The sequence below is a fragment of the Heptranchias perlo genome, chromosome 5, assembly GCF_035084215.1.
Source record: "Heptranchias perlo isolate sHepPer1 chromosome 5, sHepPer1.hap1, whole genome shotgun sequence".
Lineage (NCBI taxonomy): Eukaryota > Metazoa > Chordata > Chondrichthyes > Hexanchiformes > Hexanchidae > Heptranchias > Heptranchias perlo.
In genome coordinates this window covers 8691876-8717123 of record NC_090329.1, presented here as the reverse complement: position 1 = coordinate 8717123, position 25248 = coordinate 8691876, and the positions used below count along the sequence as shown (strand labels likewise).

The window sequence follows — 25248 nt, the reverse complement described above, 5'->3', positions numbered from 1 at the left end:
GTGATGAACTGTACGGATCCTGGGTTTGTGGAAAATGCCATTCGCCTAGGGCAACAGAATGACCTGGAAAGCTTCACGTTTGGAAGCAGTGTGGTGTACCAGTGTAAATGGAGCTTCTACCTCCTTGGCTCAGCCGTGCTTACCTGTCAAGCAAATGGGCTGTGGGACCGATCTCTACCAAATTGCTTACGTAAGTAATTCCTGGTTCTATGAAGTGTATCCCTTCCCCTTCTTCAGTTTTAAGCTTGGCAGCACATTTTGGTTTTGAATTGTCACGTTTCAAGCGGTACGTGAAGCTGATGCTCCAACGCACAGAGTGCGAGTAAGTTATTCTCCCGACACTCCACTCCGCCAGCGCTGGCTGCACTCAGGAAAACCAGGTCTACGTGCAGCCTAACAGGCAAACCTTATCCCTAACCAACAAGGTAAGTTTTACAAATATACTTCCCTGAATGTGGAGCATTTCCAATTGCCACCGTTCCCTCTCTCCCGCCCGATCTCCACCGCGCCTCTTCCTGGTCACCAACCTTCCTCACTTACCTGAGGGCTGCTACATCTTCCATTGCACTTTGCCAGCGAGCAGCTTGTTCCCCTCTGCAGCTCGCCGGCTCAATGGAAATGAGGCCCATGGCCTAATAACGGGGGCACCTCTGGCATTTAGGCACAGGTACCGACCTCTGCGCCCCCCCCCCCGCATACCCAAAAATGGGCATGCCCGAATTTCTAGGCAAATGCCTGAAATGTTAGCTTGTCATTTCTCCCCACAGATGTTGTGCCTGAGTTGCTGAGCCTTTCCAGCGTTTTCTGTTTTTATTTCCATTTCCAGTATGTGACGTATTTTGTTTTTTGTTTCTTAGAGACACACTGTTGTGGGAAGGTAAGGGAGAGCCTTTTGGGGACCCAGTTATGTAAGGGAAAAGAGAAAGAAACCTGTTGAGCTGGGTGAGAAAGGAGAAACAGAGAGACCCTGATGACCTGGGGAGGGCTGAGAATAAAGAGACAGAGATATGGTTTTGGGGGATGGAACGAGAACTTCTTCAAAGGGAAACAAGTCTATTCAAGGGGCTAAAAGGAGACCCTGTTGAGTTAGGGGGGAGAGGGAGAGACACCCTGTCGAACGGGGTCGAGCGGTGGGGAGATGACGTGAGACAGAAATCCTATGGATAGGATCTCGGACTTGCAGGAAATGGAAGAGATGCTTGCTTAGCAGAGCCACGTTGGTGAAGAACATATCCTCCCACTCAATGAGCAATTACGTGCGACATCCACCAGTTATTTTAAGAAGATATTGAAACCTAAATAAAAATTAAAGCTGTTCTGCTTCATTTTGACTTTTTGTATTCAGTGCAAATTGAAATGACTATTTCGATGCAGCTCTTTTGTGGGGGGAGGAACCACCAATGAAGTTGCTCCAATTCTTTTGAGTTATTTTTAATTTGCTTCTTCCTGTAAATATCTGGGGCAAGCAGGATCATTATTCTGGTGACTTTTCCGCTCCTGTCAATCACGTGAAGTATCGTCACAAAGATCTGCGAGCAGCAGGTTTATCATAAATCCAGCTGTGACTCATTTCTTTGTAGTTTAACCCGATAACCAGCTGCAGATTGAGTACTGCAAAGCATGCTCGAGCAAGCCTTTGTGTTTTAACCATTATCACTGTTTTGTGCAACCCCAACAATTGAACAGTGGAAGCTACATCTGATCTAGTCAGCCCCTGCTTTATAGTGGATATACCCAGAGTGACCCAGCTCCACGTTACACTGTGCAGAGCTGGAATTTAATTAGATTTCAAGTAGTATTTGCTTCACATCTATCATCTCAAATTTGCAATAATAGAGTGTGCCATCCAGCTACTTTGATGTCTCAGTATATCTCTGCACTGCCCATTCGGCAACGGAACTACACGGACCAGAAATGCCTCCGTTTCAATCCCCTGTTTGGGTTGAGTGACCTGACTTCAGTCAGGCTGGTAGTATGGATGCTACAATTGACCTGAACGCTCCTGGGTTAAGGCGGGGTAAAATTAGCCAGGGTTACTGCCCTTGATCATATCCAGTGACCCCTGCTGCTCAGTGCTCTTGAGTGGACATTGGGTGAGGACAAAATTGGGTTCAGCTGTGATGCCGTCTGTGGTTGAATGACCTCACAACACTCAAAGGAGGAGATTTTGAGGCCTCCTGCCCAGCAGAAACGGGGCAATAGTGTCCCGTAAATAGCAGGAGTTCCCACTCTTGCTGTGACCATCTCCATTTTCTCCGGGGTTCCTGAAATAGGAGGCCCAGGCAGCCACCTGGATGCAAGTTAATCTCGGTATTTAAATTGGTGTCCCATGGTGCCAATAGGACCCGAATGCCATTTTAGGACTCAACTGATGCAGGTCCGCCCAGTATCAGCTGCCAGAACAGCCGAAGAGGAACCCAAAGGTAAGTGCATTTATTTTTGTGGGGCAGGAGCGCTTGTCTGTCTCCACGGAAATAACCTAGGCCGCTGCCACACTGGGTCGCAACCATTGACTTCCCTTTCTCTGAGCCTGGAGGCGAGCTGGGCACCTGATATTGTGGTAGCCCGGAGCCAACGGGTTGCCCGGGGTGCTAGTTTTCCACTCTCAGCCCACCTATGTTGGTGAGGCACAGCCCTCAATATGGACTGGGCCTCCCATCGGTAATATCGGGCAGCCGGCCTGTGCACTCCAACCAAAAAACTGCCCAGAGAGAAAATCTACCCCACAGTCTGGATTTGCATGTGAAGAATGGCTACTTGAGTGGGTACTAGAGGGAAGCCAGTGCCTGTGGAGCCATATCGCAGAGTCAGCGTCTTGAGGAGATAAGAAAACTGGGGAAAAAAAAGCACATTTCATTGTGGCAAACAACCTGGAGCAGGAGCCTGCAGCAAACAGTCTCATGACCCTTTGGGTTTGCGAGCCAATTACTCTGCGGCTGGAGCTACCGTGCTGCATGCAGATTTGAAAAACTAATTATTATATAAAAAAAATATATTGCACTATCAGCTAAATAACCGGGCCTTCAACAAAAGAGTAAATATAATGAGACTCCGACCATTTTAAACCTTTGACGACTAAGGATTTTTACATCCTTTTTATATATATTTATATATTTTTTTTTTAAATGACAAGCTTTAAATTGTTTTGAATGTATAGGAGCCTTAATTGGTGATGATAGATGTGGAAACAAAGATACAGGATTGTATTAACAGCAATATACCGGTTAAAATGCACAATATGACTGCTGTTTATCACTCTGTAAAGTTATCAATGGTGGCACAATTGTTAACCCTTTGAACCATGGAGGGGTTTACTCATCACGATGACATGGGTGCCAGGATGGTCCCAGGCTTGATTCTTGCATATTCTGAGTTGTCTGGTTTCATAGAATCATAGAAGTTTACAACATGGAAACAGGCCCTTCGGCCCAACATGTCCATGTCGCCCAGTTTATACCACTAAGCTAGTCCCAATTGCATGCACTTGGCCCATATCCCTCTATACCCATCTTACCCATGTAACTGTCCAAATGCTTTTTAAAAGACAAAATTGTACCCGCCTCTACTACTGCCTCTGGCAGCTCGTTCCAGACACTCACCACCCTTTGAGTGAAAAAATTGCCCCTCTGGACCCTTTTGTATCTCTCCCCTCTCACCTTAAATCTATGCCCCCTCGTTATAGACTCCCCCACCTTTGGGAAAAGATTTTGACTATCTACCTTATCTATGCCCCTCATTATTTTATAAACTTCTATAAGATCACCCCTAAACCTCCTACTCTCCATGGAAAAGAGTCTCAGTCTATCCAACCTCTCCCTATAAGTCAAACCATCAAGTCCCGGTAGCATCCTAGTAAATCTTTTCTGTACTATTTCTAGTTTAATAATATCCTTTCTATAATAGGGTGACCAGAACTGTATCTGGGGCAGTGTTAGAGAACTGATCCAATCTTTAACTGGTCCAATCTGTCTCATCCATCCACAATCTTCAAACAGGCCCCATCTCCCAATATCTTTACCGGGCCCACCTTCCATGGTGTTTAGCATATGATTCCACCTTTCTCCAATGTATCTTGATCTCAGTTAAAATTAGGATCAAAAACAGCATCAATGCTTTAACACAAAAATTTCTTATGTTAAAATCATGTAAAGAAATGGGTTCCCCTTACCTCAGCAAGTTTGTCCATTGAGTAGCTGAGCCACAGAGACCAGAAAGGGTCTGTCTCTTTGGATAATGCAAGAAAAAGTATTTTAATAGGTCTTCATTATGCATACTCAGGGTATAATTTGCACTCTGTTGTATGTTTGTCCGTGTAATTGTGCATCTTGAAGAGAGTGCGGAGATTATGATTGATCATTATTCATCATTTGCCTACCCTCCCTCCTTAATTTGATTATATTGAAATCAACAAACATCATTAAAGTTATGATCACCAATTTGTTGATTTCAGCCAGGCACTTAATAACTCTGCTCAATTATAATGTTTATAACAGCTTTTCTTGATGAATCACAATCACGAATTATGATTAAATCCTCATCGTTTAAGGAGGGTAACGACACAAGCACGGTCTCATAGCAGTAAATTTACTACAGCAATGGTAACCTCAGAGAAGCAAAGCTCATACGAGCTATTACTGAAACCACAAAGGATCTTCCCAAAAAAGCAGCTTTATTGGTTAAATTGTGTGGTGGGTTCTAAAGATCACAACTGACAGATTAAATTGGGAACCACAAAACCTATAAGTAACCGTTGATTATGAAAGCAGTATTGCATAAAGTGAGACCCACAAGATCACTGTGCCTTAAGCGTCTAGTTTTTTCTAAAACATAGCAGCTGAGCTGATGAGAGTTATCAGTTAACCAACCTCTGTTCCAAATGTTCTGAAACACAACATCCATTGTAAATCATCCCTCTGTTGAAATATCCTCCATTCAGTTAATGTGAGGTTGTTCATTTGTATGCTGCAATTTACAGCAGAACAGAATGCAGTGATTTTGAGAAACTATAAAAGTAGTGTAAGTCACAAATCATTGATGATGCACAATGCAGAATAAAGATATTTTAATAGATTAAAAGTAAATAAATTAGTGTGCAACTACATTTTGTATTAATGCAAAATAAAGTTACTCTCACTTTTGCCTTGAAGACTATTGCAAAATTATTGACTGAGAAAAACCTGTAGCATTCAAAGTTAGTTCTGAGGCCTAATGCTGCTAACTGTTAAAAGGTTTGACTTTTTTAAAAAGCCTGCACTAAATTCATTTAATAAGCAATGCAATTAAGATAATTCTTTGAAACTAGTTATTTGTTTATTAATTAAAGCTGATTGTCATTTGTTTATGAAAATGTAATTGTTAGTTTGCCAATTGCACCGAATTGCTACTTATCTCTTATTTAAGCTTAGGTCCGAGTGCCTTGTTTCTGGTTCATTTTCATAGTATCATAGTATGGTATAGCACAGGAGAAGGCCATTTGGCCCATCGTGCCTGTGCCGTCTCTGTGAAAGAGCTATCCAATTAATCCCACTCCCCTGCTCTTTCCCCATAGCCCTGTAAATGTTTTCCCTTTAAGTATTTATCCAATTCCCTTTTGAAAGTTACTATTGAATCTGCTTCCACCGCCCTTTCAGACAGTGCATTCCAGATCATAACAACTCACTGTGTGAAAAAAAATTTCCTCATGTCATCTCTGGTTCTTTTGCCAATCACCTGAAATCTGTGTCCTCTGGTTACCGACCCTTTTGCCACTGGAAACAGTTTCTCCTTATTTACTCTATCAAAACCTTCCATGATATTGAACACCTCTATCAAATCTCCTGTTAACCTTCTCTGTTCGAAGGAGAACAACCCCAGATTCTCCAGTCTCTCCACATAACTGAAGTCCCTCATCCCTGGTACCATTCTAGTATATCTCTTCTGCACCCTCTCTAAGGCCTAGATAGTCTTCCTAAAGTGTGGTGCCCAGAATTATGAACATAGGAACATAGGAACAGGAGTAGGCCATTCAGCCCCTCGTGCCTGCTCCGCCATTTGATAAGATCACGGCTGATCTGTGATCTAACTCCATATACCTGCCTTTGGCCCATATCCCTTAATACCTTTGGTTGCCAAAAAGCTATCTATCTCAGATTTAAATTTAGCAATTGAGCTCGTGTCAATTGCCATTTGCAGAAGAGAGTTCCAAACTTCGACAACCCTTTGTGTGTAGAAATGTTTTCTAATCTCACTCCTGAAAGGTCTGGCTCTAATTTTTAGACTGTGCCCCCTACTCCTAAAATCCCCAACCAGCGGAAACAGTTTCTCTCCATCCACCCTATCTGTTCCCCTTAATATCTTATAAACTTCGATCAGATCACCCCTTAACCTTCGAAACTCCAGAGAATACAACCCCAATTTGTGTAATCTCTCCTCGTAACTTAACACTTGAAGTCCGGGTATCATTCTGGTAAACCTACGCTGCACTCCCTCCAAGGCCAATATGTCCTTCCGAAGGTGCGGTGCCCAGAACTGCTCACAGTACTCCAGGTGCGGTCTAACCAGGGTTTTGTATAGCTGCAGCATAACTTCTGCCCCCTTGTACTCTAGTTCTCTAGATATAAAGGCCAGCATTCCATTAGCCTTCTTGATTATTTTCTGCACCTGTTCATGACACTTCAATGATCTATGTACCTGAACCCCTAAGTCCCTTTGGACATCCACTGTTTTTAACTTTTTACCATTTAGAAAGTACCCTGTTCTATCCTTTTTTGATCCAAAGTGGATGACCTCACATTTGTCTACATTGAATTCCATTTGCCACAGTTTTACCCATTCACCTAATCTATCAATATCGCTTTGTAATTTTATGTTTTCATCTACAATGCCACCAATTTTGTGTCATCGGCAAACTTAGATATGAGACTTTCTGTGCCTTCATCTAAGTCGTTAATAAATATTGTGAATAATTGAGGCCCCAAGACAGATCCCTGCGGGACTCCACTAGTCACATCCTGCCAATGTGAGTACCTTCCCATTATCCCTACTCTCTGTCGCCTTTCGCTCAGCCAACTTCCTAACCAAGTCCGTACTTTTCCCTCGATTCCATGGGCTTCTATCTTAGCTAACAGTCTCTTATGTGGGACCTTATCAAATGCCTTCTGGAAGTCCATATAAATAACATCCATTGACATTCCCCTGTCCATTACTTTAGTCACCTCTTCAAAAAATTCAATCAGGTTTGTCAGGCACGACCTACCTTTCACAAATCCATGCTGGCTCTCTCTGATTAACTGAAAATTCTCGAGGTGTTCAGTCACCCTATCCTTAATTATAGACTCCAGCATTTTCCTCACAACAGATGTTAGGCTAACTGGTCTATAATTCCCCGGTTTCCCTCTCTCTCCTTTCTTAAAAAGCGGAGTGATATGTACAATTTTCCAATCTAGAGGAACAGTTCCTGAATCTAGAGAACTTTGAAAGATTATAGTTAGGGCATCCGCAATGTGCTCACCTACTTCCTTTAAAACCCTGGGATGGAAACCATCTGGTCCTGGGGATTTGTCACTCTTTGGTGCTATTATTTTCTTCATTACTGTTGCTTTACTTATGTTAATTTTATCGAGTCCCTGTCCCCGATTCAATATTAGTTTTCTTGGGATTTCCGGCATGCTATCCTCTTTTTCTACTGTAAATACTGACGCAAAGTAATCGTTCAACATGTCCGCCATTTCCCCATTGTCAATGACAATATCCCCACTTTCAGTTTTTAAGGGGCCAACACTGCTCCTGACCACCCTCTTTTTCCTAATATAACTATAAAAGTTCTTCGTATTTGTTTTGATATCCCTTGCGAGTTTCTTTTCATACTCTCTTTTTGTAGCCCTTACTATCTGTTTTGTGACCCTTTGTTGATCTTTGTATCTTTCCCATTCATCAGGATCTGTGCCATTTTTTGCCTTTTTGTATGCCCTTTCCTTATGTCTTATACTGTCCCTTACCTCTTTAGTTGTCCATGGCTGTTTTTTTTGGCAAGTAGTGTTCTTGCCCCTCAATACTCCAGCTGAGGTCTAACCAGTGTTTTATAAAGGTTTAGCATAACTTCCTTGCTTTTCTACTCTAATCCTATATTAATAAAGCATTCCCTACCAAAACATATCATTCACAGTTCTCTGCGTTAAATTTCATCCGCCATGTGTCTGTCCATTTCACCAGTCTGTCTATGTCCTCCTGAAGTCTGTTACTATCCTTCACATTGTTTATTACATTTCCGAGTTTCATGTCATCTGCAAACTTTGAAATTATACCCTGTATACCCAAGACCAGGTCATTAATATATATCAAAAAGAGCAGTGATCCTAACACTGACCCCTGGAGAACACCACAGTAAACTTCCCTCCAGCCTCTCTCCCACTACTCTCTGCTTTCTGTCCCTTAGCCAATTTTGTCTCTACGCTGTCACTGTCCCTTTAATCCCACGGGCTTTAATTTTGCTAACAAGTCTATTATGTGGTACTTTATCAAATGCCTTTTGAAAGTCCATAAACACAACATCAACCGCACTACCCTCATCAACCCTCTCCGTTATTTCATGAAAGAATTCAATCAAGTTAGTCAAATATGATTTTCCTTTAACAAATCCATGCTGACTTTCATTTATTAGCCCATACTTTTCCAAGTGTCAATTAATTTTGTCCTGGATTATTGTCTCTAAAAGTTTCTCCACCACCGATGTTAGGCTGACTGGCCTGTAATTGCCTGGTTTATCCTTCTCCCCTTTTTTGACCAGGGGTGTAACATTTGCAATCCTCCAGTCCGCTGGCACCGCCCCCATGTCTAAGGAGGATTGGAAGATTGTGGCCCGAGCAGCTGCAATTTCCATCCTTACTTCCCTCAGTAATCTCAGATGTATCCCATCTGGACCGGATGACTTTTCGACTTGAGCATTGCCAAACTTTTAAGTACCTCCTCTTTATCTATTTTTATCCTATCCAATATCGTTACTACCTCCTCCTTTACTGCTGCATTGGCAGCATCCTCTTCTCTAGTGAAGACCGATGCAAAGTATCAGCCATGCCCTCTGCCTCCTCAAAAAGATCTCTTTTTTTTTGTCCCTAATTCGTCCCACCTTTCCTTTGACTACCATTTTACTATTTATAAAAGACTTTTGGATTCCCTTTTATGTTATCCGCTAATCTATTCTCATTCTCTCTCTTTGCCCCTCTTATTTCCTTTTTTAAATCTCCTCTGTACTTTCTGTATTCAGCCTGGTTCTCTACTGTATTATGAACCTTACATTTGTCATAAGCCTCCAAGATTTTCATCTTGTGCAGTCAGTAGAGCAGCTAATTGAGATTCATGCCAGATATTAGCTTTCTTCCTCCTATAACCTACTAACTTTTAAAGATCGCCCTTGGTTTTACATAATCTCTGCTTATTGATTTACCTCTTCTTCTCTCCTGCCCTTTTCAGCCTCGATGGTGTCCTGCACATCACCTGGGTTTCTCAAAATATTTTTTATAAGTGAATTTTTTGACATTTTGCATTTGATTTAACTTTTTACTAATGCATTTTAAATGTCTTCTGTCTCGGTATTCTTGCTCCCTTGAATTCTGTATTCAAATTTTAGTCCAGAAAGTATCCTTTATGAAAACCAGATACTTTTCTCTCCTGGCTTGCACCTTCACTTCTCATTCAAGGGGCAAGTCAAGAGAATACTTCTTTATCATTGCATACTTAATAATGTTCGATTCTGTTGGTGATTTGAAACATACAGAGCTTATCCACCTGCAGGTTTCTAGCTTTTTTGGAATTCAATGGCGTAAAATCATTTCTTTGCCACAATTAAGCACTAGGGTGAGTGAGCAGTCTCCGATGCAGGGAGTTTCCAGCATCTGGTTCGTGGATGTGGAGGTAGGGAATGAAATGTCCAACAAACCCAAGCCTCTGTTTTGAATTCATCCTATGTGCTGTAATTATAATGTGACAAGCCCAGCTACCTAATTCTTGATTCAGGCTCAAACATTCTTCTTATCAATTCCTGTATTTTATAAAAGTAAAATACTGTGAATGCTGGAAACCTGAAATAAAAACAGAAAATGCTGGAAACACTCAGCAGGTCAGACAGCTTCTGTGGAGAGAGAAACAGAGTTAACGTTTCAGGTCGATGACCTTTCGTCAGAACCTGAAACGTTAACTCTGTTTCTCTCTCCACAGATGCTGCCTGACCTGCTGAGTGTTCCCAGCATTTTCTGTTTTTATTCCTGTATTTTATAACCTATTGCAGTAAGTGGTAGCTCGTTGTAATGCGGTCTACTGGGAAGTTTCAAAATCCATGCGATATCTCCTTTTGTAGAAGTAGATTGTGCAGAATAGCGCAGCATATTCTGTGTAGGGAGAACAGTTAGTGTTAGTCACTTGTAATTGAGAAGCAGTGGATCAAAATTCTTTATTTCCCTTGTTGGGCTTTTGTAGCTAAAGTAAACAATCTGTTCTTCAAAGGTCACTGACTAATGCTTTTTGTGTATTTTTTTTATTTGATATGCAAGAAATTTACATGCTCTCAGGACTTAATTTCATCGAGAGTGCACGCTGAAGTATATAATTTTATAATCCCGTCAGGTAAATGCAGTGGGGATCATGCAGTGTTGTACAGTTCTACACTTTAGGGTAAGGGTAGCTCGGTGCCATGGCTGGGGTGATCCCTAGTCCAGAAGTGTGGGGAGCTTGCGAGGAGGGGGAAGAGGCGCTGCAATAGTTTCTTGTCGGCAGGATGACGGGGGCTGTCTCCTCAGCAAGTAGCCCGGGGTTTTTCTTATTGTGGGAGCTTTGGGTAGGTGGATGTGCGGCTGACCTAGAGGACGGACCCCATCTACCCTGAGGTTTCTCCATCTCCTTGCACATTGCTTGCTCTGATTAGTAGATGTCCTATGTGTGTTTAGACAATGGGGGTGACTTTAAACCCCAAGGACGGGCGGGTGGGAGTTGAAAACAGTTGTTTCTTGGGTCGCGACCGCAACCCGGCTTTATTTCCGGGTTTAACGTCAGCGCGTAAAATTACAGGCTTCCCACTGGGAATGCAAAGTCTGAAAATTTTGCCGTTGCGACCCAAAGGAACAACTGTTTTCAACTCCCCTCCGCCCCCCAACCCACCCGCTCTTGGGCTTTAAAATCGCCCCCTTTATGTTTGCTGTAGGAGGTGTTAGATTGCTCTAGAACACGAGAACGCATCTCCTCGCTGTCAGCAGTGAGATCTATGCAAGCTTACAAATGTAAGGGTTCCTTTTATTCATGAACCATCGTCGGGTATAAAAAGGAAAAGGAAAAGCACAGGTGGTAAAATGAATTCCTTTTGCGATGTCTATTACCTGGATTTTCTAGAAAGAAGAAAAAAAGCACTTGCATTTATATAGCACCTTTCGCAACCTCAGGATCAACAGCCAATTAAGTACTTTTTGAAGTGCAGTCACTATTGTAATGTAAGGAAAAACGGCAGCCAATTTGCACACAGCAAAGCCCCACTAACAGCAATAAATTAATGACCAAGTGATCTTTTTTAGATATGTTGGTTGAGCGATAAATTTGGGCCAGGACACCAGGAGAACTCCCCTGCTCTCTTTGAATCTCTTGGGATCTTTTACATCCACCTGAGAGGACAGACAGGGCATCGGTTTAATATCTCATCCAAAAAACAGCACCTCTGCTCACTTCTTCAGTGCAACACTGAAGTGTCAGCCAAGAAAATGTGCTCAAATCTCTGGAGTGAGGTTTGTACCCATGAGAGACTACCACTGAGCCAAGGTTGACACACTGTAAGTAGACAGAGGTGGTGTACTGACAGCAGTAAATCAGAATATTTAATTTCCCAGGTAATTTCCACTGCCAACGGAAAGATCAGGATGGGCCAACCTTCCCAGAATGGGCTGAGGATTAAAAATATATCTAAATTTAGTTTTGAAACTCCCTTGCTGCATTTTGTCCTACTGTGAACTGGACGTTTAATTTTGTGATCACCCCTTTCTAAAAGAAAATCTCTGCCATGTGGCTCAGCTGTTTCATCAATAGTGGAAATTTGACCGTGGGTTATAGGTTCTGCCACCCTGTTCGTGATTACCCTATTCTCTGTCTTGCCAGTCACAATGTATGCTTTCCCTCACAAATGCTATGACTGCAGGCTTAAACTTATTGAAAATCAGGCGCGAACTTCACTCCTCACTAGAAAATCCAGCACAATAAATTTCGACAATTCTAAGAAGTCAATGGAACTTGTGAGGCGGGTTTTAACAAAAGCCAAGATGTTAGCAGTGGACTTGTCCGAAATGTAAATTTTCAGCCACGAGCCAGCTGTGTATATGAAGATGTCACTTCAAGGACAGCCGTCTACTTGCTAATATTTAAAATTTAACCAGCATTCAGCTGACAGCCAGCGGAGCGTGTAAACGTGTGCACAGATTTCCATTTTACTGAGCGAAAGAGGGACGTAGAGTTAGCAGTGCGACGAAAGTCTGCCAGCCCCACACCTCTCTCAGCAAGTCTCATACTGGCACAATGAAAATGCCCTTTGTTTTAGGAATTAAAAATTAGCCTAGATTGTGCTGTAGTAACCGATAAATAAACCACATAAATGATGCTTTTATTGACGATGTGCTGACCGTGCCTGCAAACTCCCTTGCTGCTGATGTATTTTAATGAAGTAACATTCTTTTTACTAACTTAATTAAAGGAGTATTGTCACAGTTGAGCCATTGCTTTATCTTCATTAGCTGTTGCTAAAGACAAATTGCATCTCCGGTGAGGTATAATACCTTTACCACCCTCATAACTCAGGACACATATCGTCACATACCTCATGGTTTTCACACATAATTTAGTATAAAATCCATTGCAGTTATGTTCCCTGATCCAAGGCTTAAACCTTCATTTATCAACGCTTGTCTGAATGCAATTAAATGTTAACACCTCTACTTACTGTTGAACACAATCTGTTACTGTGGTGATATCATCATTACACTAGTATCCCAAGGCAACGTTTGTTTTACAGCTGTTGACTTGCTGAATGTGTTACAGTGCATTTACATTACGGCAGCAACCGTATGACAATAATGTAAAGGTACAACGCTCGTGCCCCGGCTGCAGGGAGTACCCACCTTGAAGACATGGGCCTGGAAATTCTGATGGTGTCACACCATCTGTTTTTCCAAAATGGGTGCCTAAGCTTCCAATATGGTGGGCAGGGCGCACGCGCTCATTACGTGCCAGAAGTGCGCCACTCGCCGCAGCGTATGGCAGAACTATTTTAAACGTTGATTAGAATATTTAAAAGGGGGTCCTACATTTGTTGTAGGACTCCTTTTATAATATTGGACTGCCTTAGTGCCTGACTTGCCATGTGATGAACTCACCCAGCAACTCATAGTGCTAACTGGCAAGAAAGACCTGCTGTGATGCCTTTGTTCTAACAAGGCCGTCAGGTTGTAGGCTTGGCTACTGGTGACATGGAGTGCCCCCCTTCAGACTTGGCTCACGACTCCCATCAGACAGCCAGGCACAGATACAGAGCTGACTTACAATGAGAACCAGAACCGTTATCGAGCAGACGATTGAAGTGCTCAAGCAATGCTTCTGCTATCTGGACCTTTCAGGAGGAGCTTTGCAGTGCACCCCTGAGTTAGTATCCAGATTTGTGGTTGTCTGCTGCATGCTCTATAACTTTGCCATCATGAGGGCACTAAGGCAGTCCAATATTATAAAAGGAGTCCTACAACAAATGTAGGACCCCCTTTTAAATATTCTAATCAACGTTTAAAATAGTTCTGCCATACGCTGCGGCGAGTGGCGCACTTCTGGCACGTAATGAGCGCGTGCGCCCTGCCCACCATATTGGAAGCTTAGGCACCCATTTTGGAAAAACAGATGGTGTGACACCATCAGAATTTCCAGGCCCATGTCTTCAAGGTGGGTACTCCCTGCAGCCGGGGCACGAGCGTTGTACCTTTACCTTATCCCCCACCTGGGAAGCAAGCAATGCAGCAGTAGGAGGAGTAGGAGTGTTGACCACCAGTGTCTCTAGCTGCCAGAGGTCTCAGAAAGCAGCTCATCGAAGAGCGTTTCACCTGAACCATCCCTCCCATCCCTGATACACCAACAGTCCTGCAATCGTTATCACTGGCGTCCTTACTACCACCATACAATTGCCTTCCTTCAGTCCAGCCTCATGGACCATGTCCTCATTTCACTACAAATATAAACACCAACACCAAATCCAGAACAAAAAACAAATTTATCAAACAAATGAATTCCATTTGTGTCCAATAGTTAACAGAAATAGTTATGAGTCACCCTTATTGCCTTTCTTCTGTGCACGTTTATCTATCCTCATGCTCCTATGAGATGGTTCCCCAGATGCCACAGCTTGTGAGGTGGAAGGCTGCTGGGCTTCCATTAAGGACACTTCAGATGGCCGTGGAGGGCAACCTCAAGCAGCTCTGGGTATTGAGGGTCTGGCTGTAGGCTGCAGCATCTAGTCAGGCCTAGCTGGCTGTGTGGTACTGACATGGGCATTGGCGGAGTGTCTGGCGATGGAGCAGACATCCTGAGAAAGGACAACAGGTGGTTCTCCCATGGAGCTGAGGCCTCTCTCCTGGGACTGTACCTCAACACTCTACCGGCTCTACGTGAAAACAGAGTGCAGGAGTGATATGACACTCTGGAAGCCCCTGTCAACACTGACTCCCAAAGCAAAAATGGCAGCTGTCGGAATAGTCTCCATGCTCTATGTGAAGCCTTTAGAGTCACAAATTAGAGCTGGACTCCTCCATGCTCTGAACCATTGCATGCAATATTGCCAGCAGGCTGCCCAGTGCATCTAGCATTTCTCGATGTGCGTCCATCAGCCTTCTTCAGTAGCCTGGTCGCTCAGAGTCAGCACCTGAGTCCTCTGTGGCAGAGCTGGTATGTGATCTCGCCCTCTGACAAGTTGGCAACTGTGGTGTCCGACCCACCCCCAGCTCCTGCACACTTGTGCCCGGTGATTCACCACCTGAAGACCCCTCCTCTAGCCTACCCTCTAAAGTATGCGTGCTGCCAAAGTATACAGGCTGGTGTCAGACTGAATGATGGTCCAGCTTCAGGAAGGCTGGCCTCCTCTTCCTGAAGTGACAGAGGTATCTCCACATTATCTGCACCTGAACTGAAAAAGAGGGACAAGGATTAGCTTTTAATGTGAAGGAAGAGTAGAGAGAAAGAGACGTGTCTGCTGAAAGCAGCTGCAGTTTGTCATACAGAATGCGTAGGGTGAGATGTGACAAAACCCTCCAGCTTTGTCATTCATCACGGCCATGACTCTGCCCTGCCCGGCACATCCCCTTTCACGGGGGAGAGGGTGTGCAGGCGGGCTGGGCCTCCTCCGCTGGCAGCCTCCTGGTGTAGGTTGTGCACAACCTTCTGCTGCAAGAAAGAAGGGAGTGTGTTTGTGACAGTCTTGTGAGGTGTTTAGAGAATGTCCCTGTCATGGTCGAATAGTTGGAACGCAGTGTGTAAGATATGAGGTGAGGGCTGTAATAATGGGGAGTGCGTGAGAATGAGGAGAAGGAGGTGCAGTGAAGTGTGGTGCAGTGATTGTCGGCTTATGAAGGGGAGCTGGGAAAGGAGCATTGTGAGTAGTGAGGCTGGAGGTATCAGCAGAGAGTAAGAGAGCATGATTCTTACCTTGACAACTCTGGTGAGGTCATTGAACTTTTTCCGGTATTGCAGCCATGCCCTGGGATCTAAGCTCCTGGAATTGATCTCCTCTGTGACCTTTACCAACTGGCGGCGAAGGTATTGCCTGGAGGGTTTTCTGTCCCCTCGACAGAACAGGATTTCCCTCCTCCTGTCCACCGCATGGACCAGGGCCTCCAAAGCAGCATCGGAGAACCCAGGTGCCCTTGTCAGGACCTCTTGCAACCATTTTTATCTTCAGAAGCATTTACTGATGTCTGCGGCCTGACTGCACTTCCCCTGTGACCACGTAAACAGGCCCGTGCAGCACGCGCCCCCTCCCCCTGCTTACTTGTTTTCAGGCGCTATCGAATTTCTAGGCTATGTTTTTAATCTCACTCTGCCGATTGCTCGGCACCATTCGAAGCAGACCTAAATAGCTGCCGGTTACCAATTTTTCTTGCTGCATGCAGACGGCCCATAGCTACCAATAATGTTACTTTCACATTACTTACCGATACAGACCTTCCCCTGAAAACAAATAAACGCACCTGCAGATTATGCGAGATCTCTTTTTTTAGTGTTACTACCTGTAATCTGGAATCCACTCCATAAGAAGGATTTCAGCATACAGGCAGGCATGTCGTACAGAGCCACTTCTACTTGAAGCACTTCTACTTAATGTAAATGTGGTTTTGATGTGAAAGTAGCGTTGTGGATTGTCATGGAGTTCCTGTAAGCCCCTGTTAGAGGACGACAAATCTTCAGCTCTTTCCTGGTGTTGATTAACTCATGAAGTCATCATTTGCATTACCATCATGTCACTTTCAATGTACAGACCTTGTATGCTCCTCTGCTTCCATTTTTTAATCATTCCTACCCATGGTTGATATTCCTGATTGATTCGGTGTGTACATATAAATGTATACATGTGTTTATATACATATATGTATCTAATATAAAATGTGTGTGTATGAATGTTTTTGAGCTATGTCTGTCAGAACTGACGATGTTATTCACGTAGGCAAGGAATTTGTTTTTTTAGCCCTTAGACTCCCGATAGACCTAGAAAAATTATTGCCTTCCTGACTGTCCCAATCTTACATTTTCAGATGTTGACAATAAAAAAACAGTATTACAATACTAAATCAATACTTAAGTACCAGGAGAACCACTCTTTCCTGTACTATTAACCCTAAATAAATACTTAAGACATAATTTTTAATTATGATTTTCTGTTTGCACTGCTTTCTCATTTTTCCCCATTCTGTCCTCTTCCACTTTGTATCTCTCCCTCTGGCATACATTATTTTAACTTTAGTTTTATGATTTTCTTACTCCTTGTTTTTTTTATGACGTTTCGCACCTTTTGTTTCTGTGTTTTCTTCTGCCTCCCTTTTCCCACCTTCAAAAATAAATGGCTGCCAAGTCAGTGGTAAAGAAGTGATGACGCCCGGTCAATCTTTGATATATATAAACATCTCAAAAAAGGAAGAGTTGCAAATAGATGAGCAAATTCATCGGTGGTTTAATCTTACCCAGTCAGTTAAATTCATTTATGCCTGCCAAGGGTTAAATTAGCTCCCAATAAGAATTTCTGGCAAGTTGGTCCCCACCAGTCTACGCTGTCCACCTATTTTTTTTCTCTTTCCTCTCTCCATGTGAGGACCTCGACCAGAACATATGTTCGGAATATTGTTAGAGGTGTAGGAATAAAACAAAGCAGGAAAGTTTGGTATTCCACCTTTGGTGTGCCCTTCTGATCATGTTTACTCACCAGAGATTGAAGGTGTCATTGTGGGTTCTTTTAATCAGACTCAGAACCCAATGTGTAACAAGCAAGTAAAGTTTAACAGCACACAAAGCAAACAGCACAGCACAATGTTCTTCTTCCATTCTCCATGCAGCACCATGGCAGTCTCCTCTCAAATACCCGCTATCTGGAAGAGGCAGCCTTTCTGCTCTCTGTGTCTCATGGACTACCATAATGTACTAGTATAGCCCTGTAACCTGGATAGCCCCGACAGGAAGCTAATTCAACGGAAACATCAGACAAATGTAATCCTTCATGTTTCTATTTCTGTCTATTTCGTCTGACTAATGAAATGTTAATGATGTTTTAATTCAAGTCTAAAAATACAGCTGGGCTCTATGGTGGCACTGAGTATTTTTTGTGCTAAAACTCAGTACTGTGGACCAAGGACAGATGCAGGTCGTACTCAATTCCAGATTTCAGCTGCATCGAGCTGGAAGATGCTGACTGGTGGCTGCAGCATCTTCTAGTGGTGACAGAGAAAATGGAAGGGTGACGGCCTGCTTGGGCAGTCCATGGCGCCTCCTGGTAGCAGCTGCAGCTGGCATTGGCGGCAGCCTGGAAGTGAGTTGTGCACCACTTTCCCGGCTCCAGTGATGTCAAACCAGGTGGATTAAAGAAAGTCAGAGAAAAGGAAGGGAACTAACGTTCAAAGTACCCTTGTAAAAAGAACCAGGTTTAAGAAAAAAGTTTAGAAATGGGCTTGTAGAAGATTTTCAGAGTCCGATTGCAACAGAACCTCAAGTCTTAGCAGAATGTTGAAAGTCAAGACACTGATAATTCAGCGACTTTAAATCCTAACACCACATTTTGAGGAGCAAATCCATTTGCCCTCACTGAACGTCTAATATAAAAAGCAATAGCTATCTTGCCAAAAGTAACTCGGAAAAGGCAATGGCTTCAATTCCACCTCTGCCCCTTTCATTGTAGTGACAGACATTCAATTTCCACCAGCCTTAGCAAACCAACAACGGAGAATTTCAATTACAATATTAATTTATTTCTCACTTATTTTCTCTCAGCAGGAATTCATTACTTTTATGATCATCAGTTTGTGTATGTCACATACCTATCTTTTTAAAGCAAAATAATATTTGACCATAGAACACAACATTAATCATAGCGAGGAATTTAATTCTGAGCTAGATATTTATACCCAAGAGCAGTGAGAGCTGCTGTCCAACTAGTAATTCAGACATCAGTTGCTAATCCAATGAAATGGATTTTTTACATTTTTGTTTGGATTTATGCAGGCCTTGAGTTCTTGCATTTTTTTAAAGGTTAGTGGGCATAAGGCTTGGTTTCACTGTTAGTGTTGGGTGGTTAACTGTGTAAGTCTGTTGTTTTCCCTTATCTACAATCAGAAGTGCAATGCAGCAAAGGGAGCAAATCAGTAATGCCCAGTTCTTCTGCAAATGGTGGTCTGACACGGGTACCTGCTGTAGAGCAGTGCGAGATAGAAGTGCTGTCTTACTTCTCCATCTCCATATTACTCTGTAGTCAAGGAAAGAGAGTCTTGGCCATGCATACATAGAACTCTGCTCATTAGCATCAAAACACTGGTGACATTTTAAATGTCAGCAACAGCCAAAGGGTATTAAATTCAAAAACTGCCCGACTGCCTCTGACCATTCTGAAGTTTACTCTGTGCTGGTTACAGTCATTCTGCAACAAGTATAAAACCAAAGTGGTGTAAACCTCCTCATGGTGGTCTCGTGCTGCTCTTGTTGAAAACAAATCACCCTGACATTGCTGCAGTCTGGTGCATAAGTGAGTGGTTATTGATACTTCTGGCCTGTTGCCCAATTGTCCACTTGTATTTTTTGTTGCAAACATTAAGGTAGATGAGAAGATGTAAGCCAGTTTTCCCTCTTACTGCTTTGCCGATAGAGTTACAATTAAAGCTTGGAGTGGTGGAGGGAGTGGATGTTTAAGCTGATGGTTGGGCTGCCGATCAAGCAGACTGCTTTGTCCTGAGTGGTGTCGAGCTTCTTGAGTGTTGTTGCAGCTGCATCCATCCAAGCAAGTGGAGAGTCTTCCATCACACTCCAGATGTGTGCCTTGTAGGTGATGGAGAGGCTTTGGGGAGTCAGGAGATGAGCCACAGAATGCCCAGCCTCTGACCTGCTCGAGTAGCCACGGCATTTATACGGCTGGTCCAATTGAGTTTCTGGCCAATGGTGACCCCCTAGGATGTTGACGGTGGGGGACTCGGCGATGGAAATACCATTGAATGTCAAGGGGAGGTGGTTAGCCTGCCTCTTGTTCGAGATGATCACTGCCTGGCACTTCTGTGGTGTGAGTGTTAGCACATTCAGGAGAAGAGGGGAAGGGAAAGAAACATCCTTCCAATACTATAATGTACGTGGGACCACGATTGACATTTTGAGAGACAACTGGGCAGAGCTTGGGCCGTTCACCCTCCACCCAGTTTTACCTGGCGATACAGTCGAAGAAGACCAAAAATGGTAGGTTTAAAATTATTTTTGTGGGGCCAGAAGGAGCAGGATTGCCCCTCCGGGCTCCATGAGAATAATGTGGGTTGCTGCCGCCCTCCCCCTTGTTGCCGATATTGTGCCAGTCCGGAGCGGACGAGCTGCTGCGGGGTGCCCGTTTTGCACCAGCAGCCCGCCGGAGGCATGATGATGAAGCCCTGCCCTGAAAATCGACCCGGCCCCCCCGCCACCACTAACGGCCCTCCGCAGGTCAGCCGCCTGATAGTTAAAGTCTACCCAACCATGTGGAGCACCACAGGAGAGCAACTACTATATAAAAAGACTGCCAGCATGATAGGGACCAGAGTCCAGCAAAAGTCACTTTCTTCAGGAGGGTAGAGGAGAAGCCTAAGGGGCATTGTAAGAGTTCCACCCTGTGCATCATTCTGTGAACAAAATGTGCTTGTAATGGATACAGTTCGAAAGGCATTTTAAAATTAAAAGCAAGATAGCTATAATTGGACAAAAATGCTAATCAAAGATAATTCCACATTACTAAGAACTTGTTACCGTACTGCTAGCTTTGCATAATCACAACAGAGTGGTGAAATGGTTAACTACCATTCTACCGAACCAGTGTCAGAACTTGGATACAAATTATAACTATGCTTTTGGGACCTGTAGTGGTACAAGTCCAATTTCCGTACCATGTAATGTTTCGTTATGTTATAGCCTCTTCATCCAGACTCCTCTCCCCACTAACCTGCAGACATTCAATCGGCTGCTGGCTATTTTGAAGATGAAAGTATCTGGCTTTAACTGAGGCATGGCCTTAACAATTACTGCTGGTATTGCACTAAAGAGGTGTATAGTATAGCTCACTAAGCATTTGTGGAAACAGTGGTAAAGGCACATATTGGGTGGAATTTTAACTCCCACACGACGGGCGGGACAGGGTGTGGGGTGGGGTGGGATGTGGGGGGGTTATATCGTCAATTTCACGAAACCCGACCCCAAACCGTCGTGAACGAGCCTGTTTCTCTTTTAACCGTGGTGGATATCGGGGCGTCCATGTAACCCGCTCTGGAGAGGCGGGTCCGTCGTTATAATATTTAAATGAGACTCCTTTCCTGAGATTTTGGCAGCGATTTGAAATTAACGCCTCCTGTGCAGGTTTCCCAGGGTTCGGGAGATTCATCAGTGAAACGGAGGCGAGATTGAGCTGCACTTCACGGGGATGGTTAAAGGCCAGATGTCCTGATATGAATTAAGGCTCAGCGCTCTCAGCTGATTTCTCAGTTCCCTCTGGGAAACGGTGTTTGGTGAGAGTAATTCTTGTGAGAGATTTATTTGTACAGTTTGGAGGTGTTGATACAGAGAACATCAGGATGGGAGTTGTCACGGCTGCTTGCGATTGGACTTCAGATGAGGAAGACAATCAGCATCCAGAGCAGCAAGGTCGTGTTGTGGAGGGAGCTGCAGGTGGACAACAGAGTGGGGAGCAACAGAGAGGGCGAGGTCGCAGGAGGCACTAGCCACCTAACTGGGTGCACAGAGAGAGGCTCAGCTTCCTTGACCTCTCGGAAGAGCAGTGCATCCGAAGGCTGAGCTTGTCACGTCAGGCGGTCGCAGAATCTGTAGCCTCCTAGAAGAAGACTTGCTGCCTGCTGGACCTGGCGGCCGTGCGTTACTAATGGTTGTGAAAGTCACCACCGCCCTCAATGTTTTTGCCACTGGTTCCACCCAGGGCACTACCGGAGACATGTCGAGGGTTTCACGGTCGGCTGCACATAAATGCATAAGGCAGGTGAAGGACGGTTTGTTTGCCAGGCCTGGGAGGTATGTAAACTTCTCCCGTGATGACAGTGGCCAGAACGAGTGGGCACTCGGATTTGCGTTTCTGGCTAGCTTCCCACAGGTGTAGGGTGCTGTCGACTGCACACACGTGGCAATCCCAGCAGCCCCTAATCAACCAAGAGCATTTGTCAACTGCAAGGGATTTTGTACCATCAACGCTGTGCAACCACAAGAAAAGGTTCATGCAGGTGTGCGCCAGATCCCCTGGGAGCTGCCATGGTGCTTTCATGTTTGTATCAGGAACCACCCTTAATGGGTGGCTGCTAGGTGACAAAGGATACCCCCTTCAAACTTGGCTGATGACACCTCTGAGGAACCCCAGTAATGAACCTCAGAGCGCTATATCGCGAGCCATATGACAACCAGATGTGTCATCGAGAAAGCCATTGGCATGCTCAAGGTGCACTTCAGGTGCTTGGACAGGCATCCTTCAGTTCTGGCCAGCGAGGGTCTCTAGGATAATTGTGGTGTTGCAGTATTCTGCACAACATAGTGCAGCAGCGAGGACTAGAGGTGGAGGAGGAACAAGCTGCTCGGCACTCTTCATCTGATGAGGATTCCAATGGAGAGGAAGAGGAGAAAGATGAAGATGGGGCCCCCAACTCCAGACCAGCCGCTCACATTGCTGCTCGGGATGCCAGGGATGCCCTTATAGCTCAAAGGTTCCGTTAGTCAGACACTGGACCAAGGTAACTATCACATCCCCCGCCCCCTTCCCTCTCCCACCCCCACTGACACAAATCAGTCCTGCAAGCATCCATCCACCCATTGCACATGCACCAATTGATCTCAGTCAATTCATGTCTTCACATTCATTAACAAGCAACTGAAAATCTGAGTTGCCACTTGGCAGGCAAGAATGGTGAACACGGGAAACTGGTGCAAATTAATCAATTTTATGTGAATAAATAAATGAAACTTAATAACACAACATTTTCATAAACATCCATGTGCAAACCCTCGGTGAACTACAATGTTTTTCTTTTCCTTCCCCTACCGCTCCGACATGGTGCAACCCCTGTGCTCCAGCAGAGGTAGAGGCAGGCTGCTCAGATCCCTGCTCTGACTGCTGAGATGTTCACAACCGATGACCTCTGGATCCCGCCAAAGACAGCTCCACCTGCACCTGTGCAGGGGCAGACTTGGCCATCGGGAGAGGAGGTAGCATGTCGGGTACTGGTTGACGGGGAGCAATGGGTGAGATCTGGGAACGCTTTGACTCGCCATCATCCCTTTCCTGGGCCAGCAGCACATCACTCCTACCTCTCTGCGGGAGAGCAGCTTGGAGCAGATCAGTGATTCATTGTAAGGTCACGGCTAAAGTATCTGTCATCGTGTTTAAGGCAGCAGAAATGTTGGCATCCATAGTGTGCACGGCCATGGTCAGGGCCTGCAGGGACTGATCAGAGTGCTGCAATTGAAGTTCCACAGAGGAGGCCACTCTATCCATGGAAGACGTGCTCACAATGGCCTGCGACACAATCCACAAATGCTTGAGCAGGACTCCTCCACTCCCTGTGCTGTTGTGGATAGTGTGCCTGGCATGACTGCCAGTACCTCGCATATCTGCTGCTGACCCTCTATCATTCTCTTTTTCATTGATGGCCCCCCGGGGTTCAGCGTCTCTGTCCAGCTGGGGTGAGCTTGGAGAGGGGTGCACCCTCCGACACGGGCTCTCCACAGCTGTCCCTACCACCACTATCTGGTCGTTCTCACTTGCGAACTGTGATTCACCTGGTGAGGACCCACCTAACTCTCTAACAGGACCCACCAAAGTGCTGTTATCTGCGCTGGTGCCTGGTAAGCATATGTCCTGTGACGTTCTCAGGAGGAATCAGCTCCTCTGAGGAAATGTCGTCCAGAAGGGCCACGGGCTGCCGTTCTTCACGTGATGGCCCTAGAGGAGAGAAGAGATGAATATGACTTAGTAATAGGAATGTAAAAATGTTGAAATTCAGCATGATTAAGGTGATCGTATTTCACGGTGCTGAAGTTAAGTCAACATAACTCAGTCTTGTTTGAGATATGGGTCGGAGATATTTAATGTTGTCACCATGCAGAAGCAAAGTCCGAGCCTCACCATCTCCAGTGTTCAGGGACGCTGATATGACGCTTATTTCCATGTCCTCGTCCTCTGCAGATGTCAACTGCACAATCTGTGGCAGGCCACCTCCGATCCTCTCCCTCTCCATTGTATTTTGGGCTCTCTTCTCCTGCAAGGGGGAACGACAGACCTAAAGAGTGTCTGAAATGCATGTGTGCCTCCGATGATGCTGTGCGTTCGGTGAGGGTGACTATCAGGCAGATGCAACTGGCATGCATTTGAGGATGTGTGCTGAGAATCGGGTGATCTGACTGAGGTGGGATCACATTGCATAAGGATTGGGGTGATTGGCAGTGGTGGAGGGAGAAATGGGGAGGTCAGGAAACGCATAGAAAGGGGACAAAGGGTACTGCTGAAACTTAAGTGGCTGTGAGGAGTGATGTGATGGAGTACACTTGACAAGACAGAGCGAGAGGGGGTGGGGTGGACGACAGGATATAGGAGAATCTGCGACCATGCTCACCTTTCCTGATCTGGTTAGGTCAGTAAACCACTTCCTGCACTGGATCCAGATACGGGGCACTGTATTCCTGCTGCTGACCTCCTCAGCCACCTCTGACCACACGTTCTTGGTCACAGCAGCAGGTTTCTTCTTGCCATTGCCTGGAAAGAGTACCCCCTTCATGGTCCTTACCGCACCCAGCAGTACATCAAGCGTGGTTTCATTGAAGCAGGGCGCAGCCTTTGACCGTCCTGACTCCATCTGTGAATTTTTCACTCTCTTTGAAAATGCTCCCAACTCCTCCAAATTCCATCTTTGCATTGGCCCTTTAAATAGTTGAGGTGAAATCGCATCATGCGGGTGTACATCACGCCCGCTCGCGTGGATGGGAGACGCGAAACCTGGAAGCGAAATGATAATGAGGTGCCCCTGTTGAAATCGGAAATTCTCACGCGTCCCGCGATCTTCCACGTTTCAAGTCCGCTGTCGCGCTCCCCCTCCCCCGCTCAGATCCCCCCCCCTCTGCATTATTCTCGGGCCCATGAAATTTATAAGGAGATGTGGTTGCAAGTTTTAACATAATACCGTCCTTCTCTTCACAAGTTCATTGAAGATAATGAAACAACATTAACCATTTGAAAACAGTGAAGTGTTTCTTGAAAACACTCGAAGTGTATAGGTGTCATTCAGCATCTAAAAGAGAACGGCAAATTCATATTTTGGATGGAACCCTAAAGGTACAGAGTTCGGAAGGAGGCCTCCACCCAAAATGTTAGCTTATCTTTTTTAGCTGCTATCTGACCCACTGTGCAATCCCAGTATCTTCTGTTTTTATTTTAGATTTAGAGCATCTAAGTGTTTTATCAGAGTAATAAGCACGTTTTCAGCTGTGCTTTTTACTTCCAATGGTTCAAATATTATGACA

The 25248-nt window shown here is 44.8% G+C and overlaps 1 protein-coding gene across 1 annotated transcript in view; it reads left to right on the top strand.

The window, feature by feature from the left end:
* Positions 1 to 25248, top strand: part of LOC137321575 (CUB and sushi domain-containing protein 1-like) — a 2214006-nt gene that overhangs the window by 2104024 nt on the left and 84734 nt on the right. Inside the window, exon 55 of the mRNA XM_067984007.1 lies at positions 2 to 190. Within this exon, the coding sequence (XP_067840108.1) occupies positions 2 to 190 (189 nt within the window). The remainder of the gene's footprint in view (position 1; positions 191 to 25248) is intronic.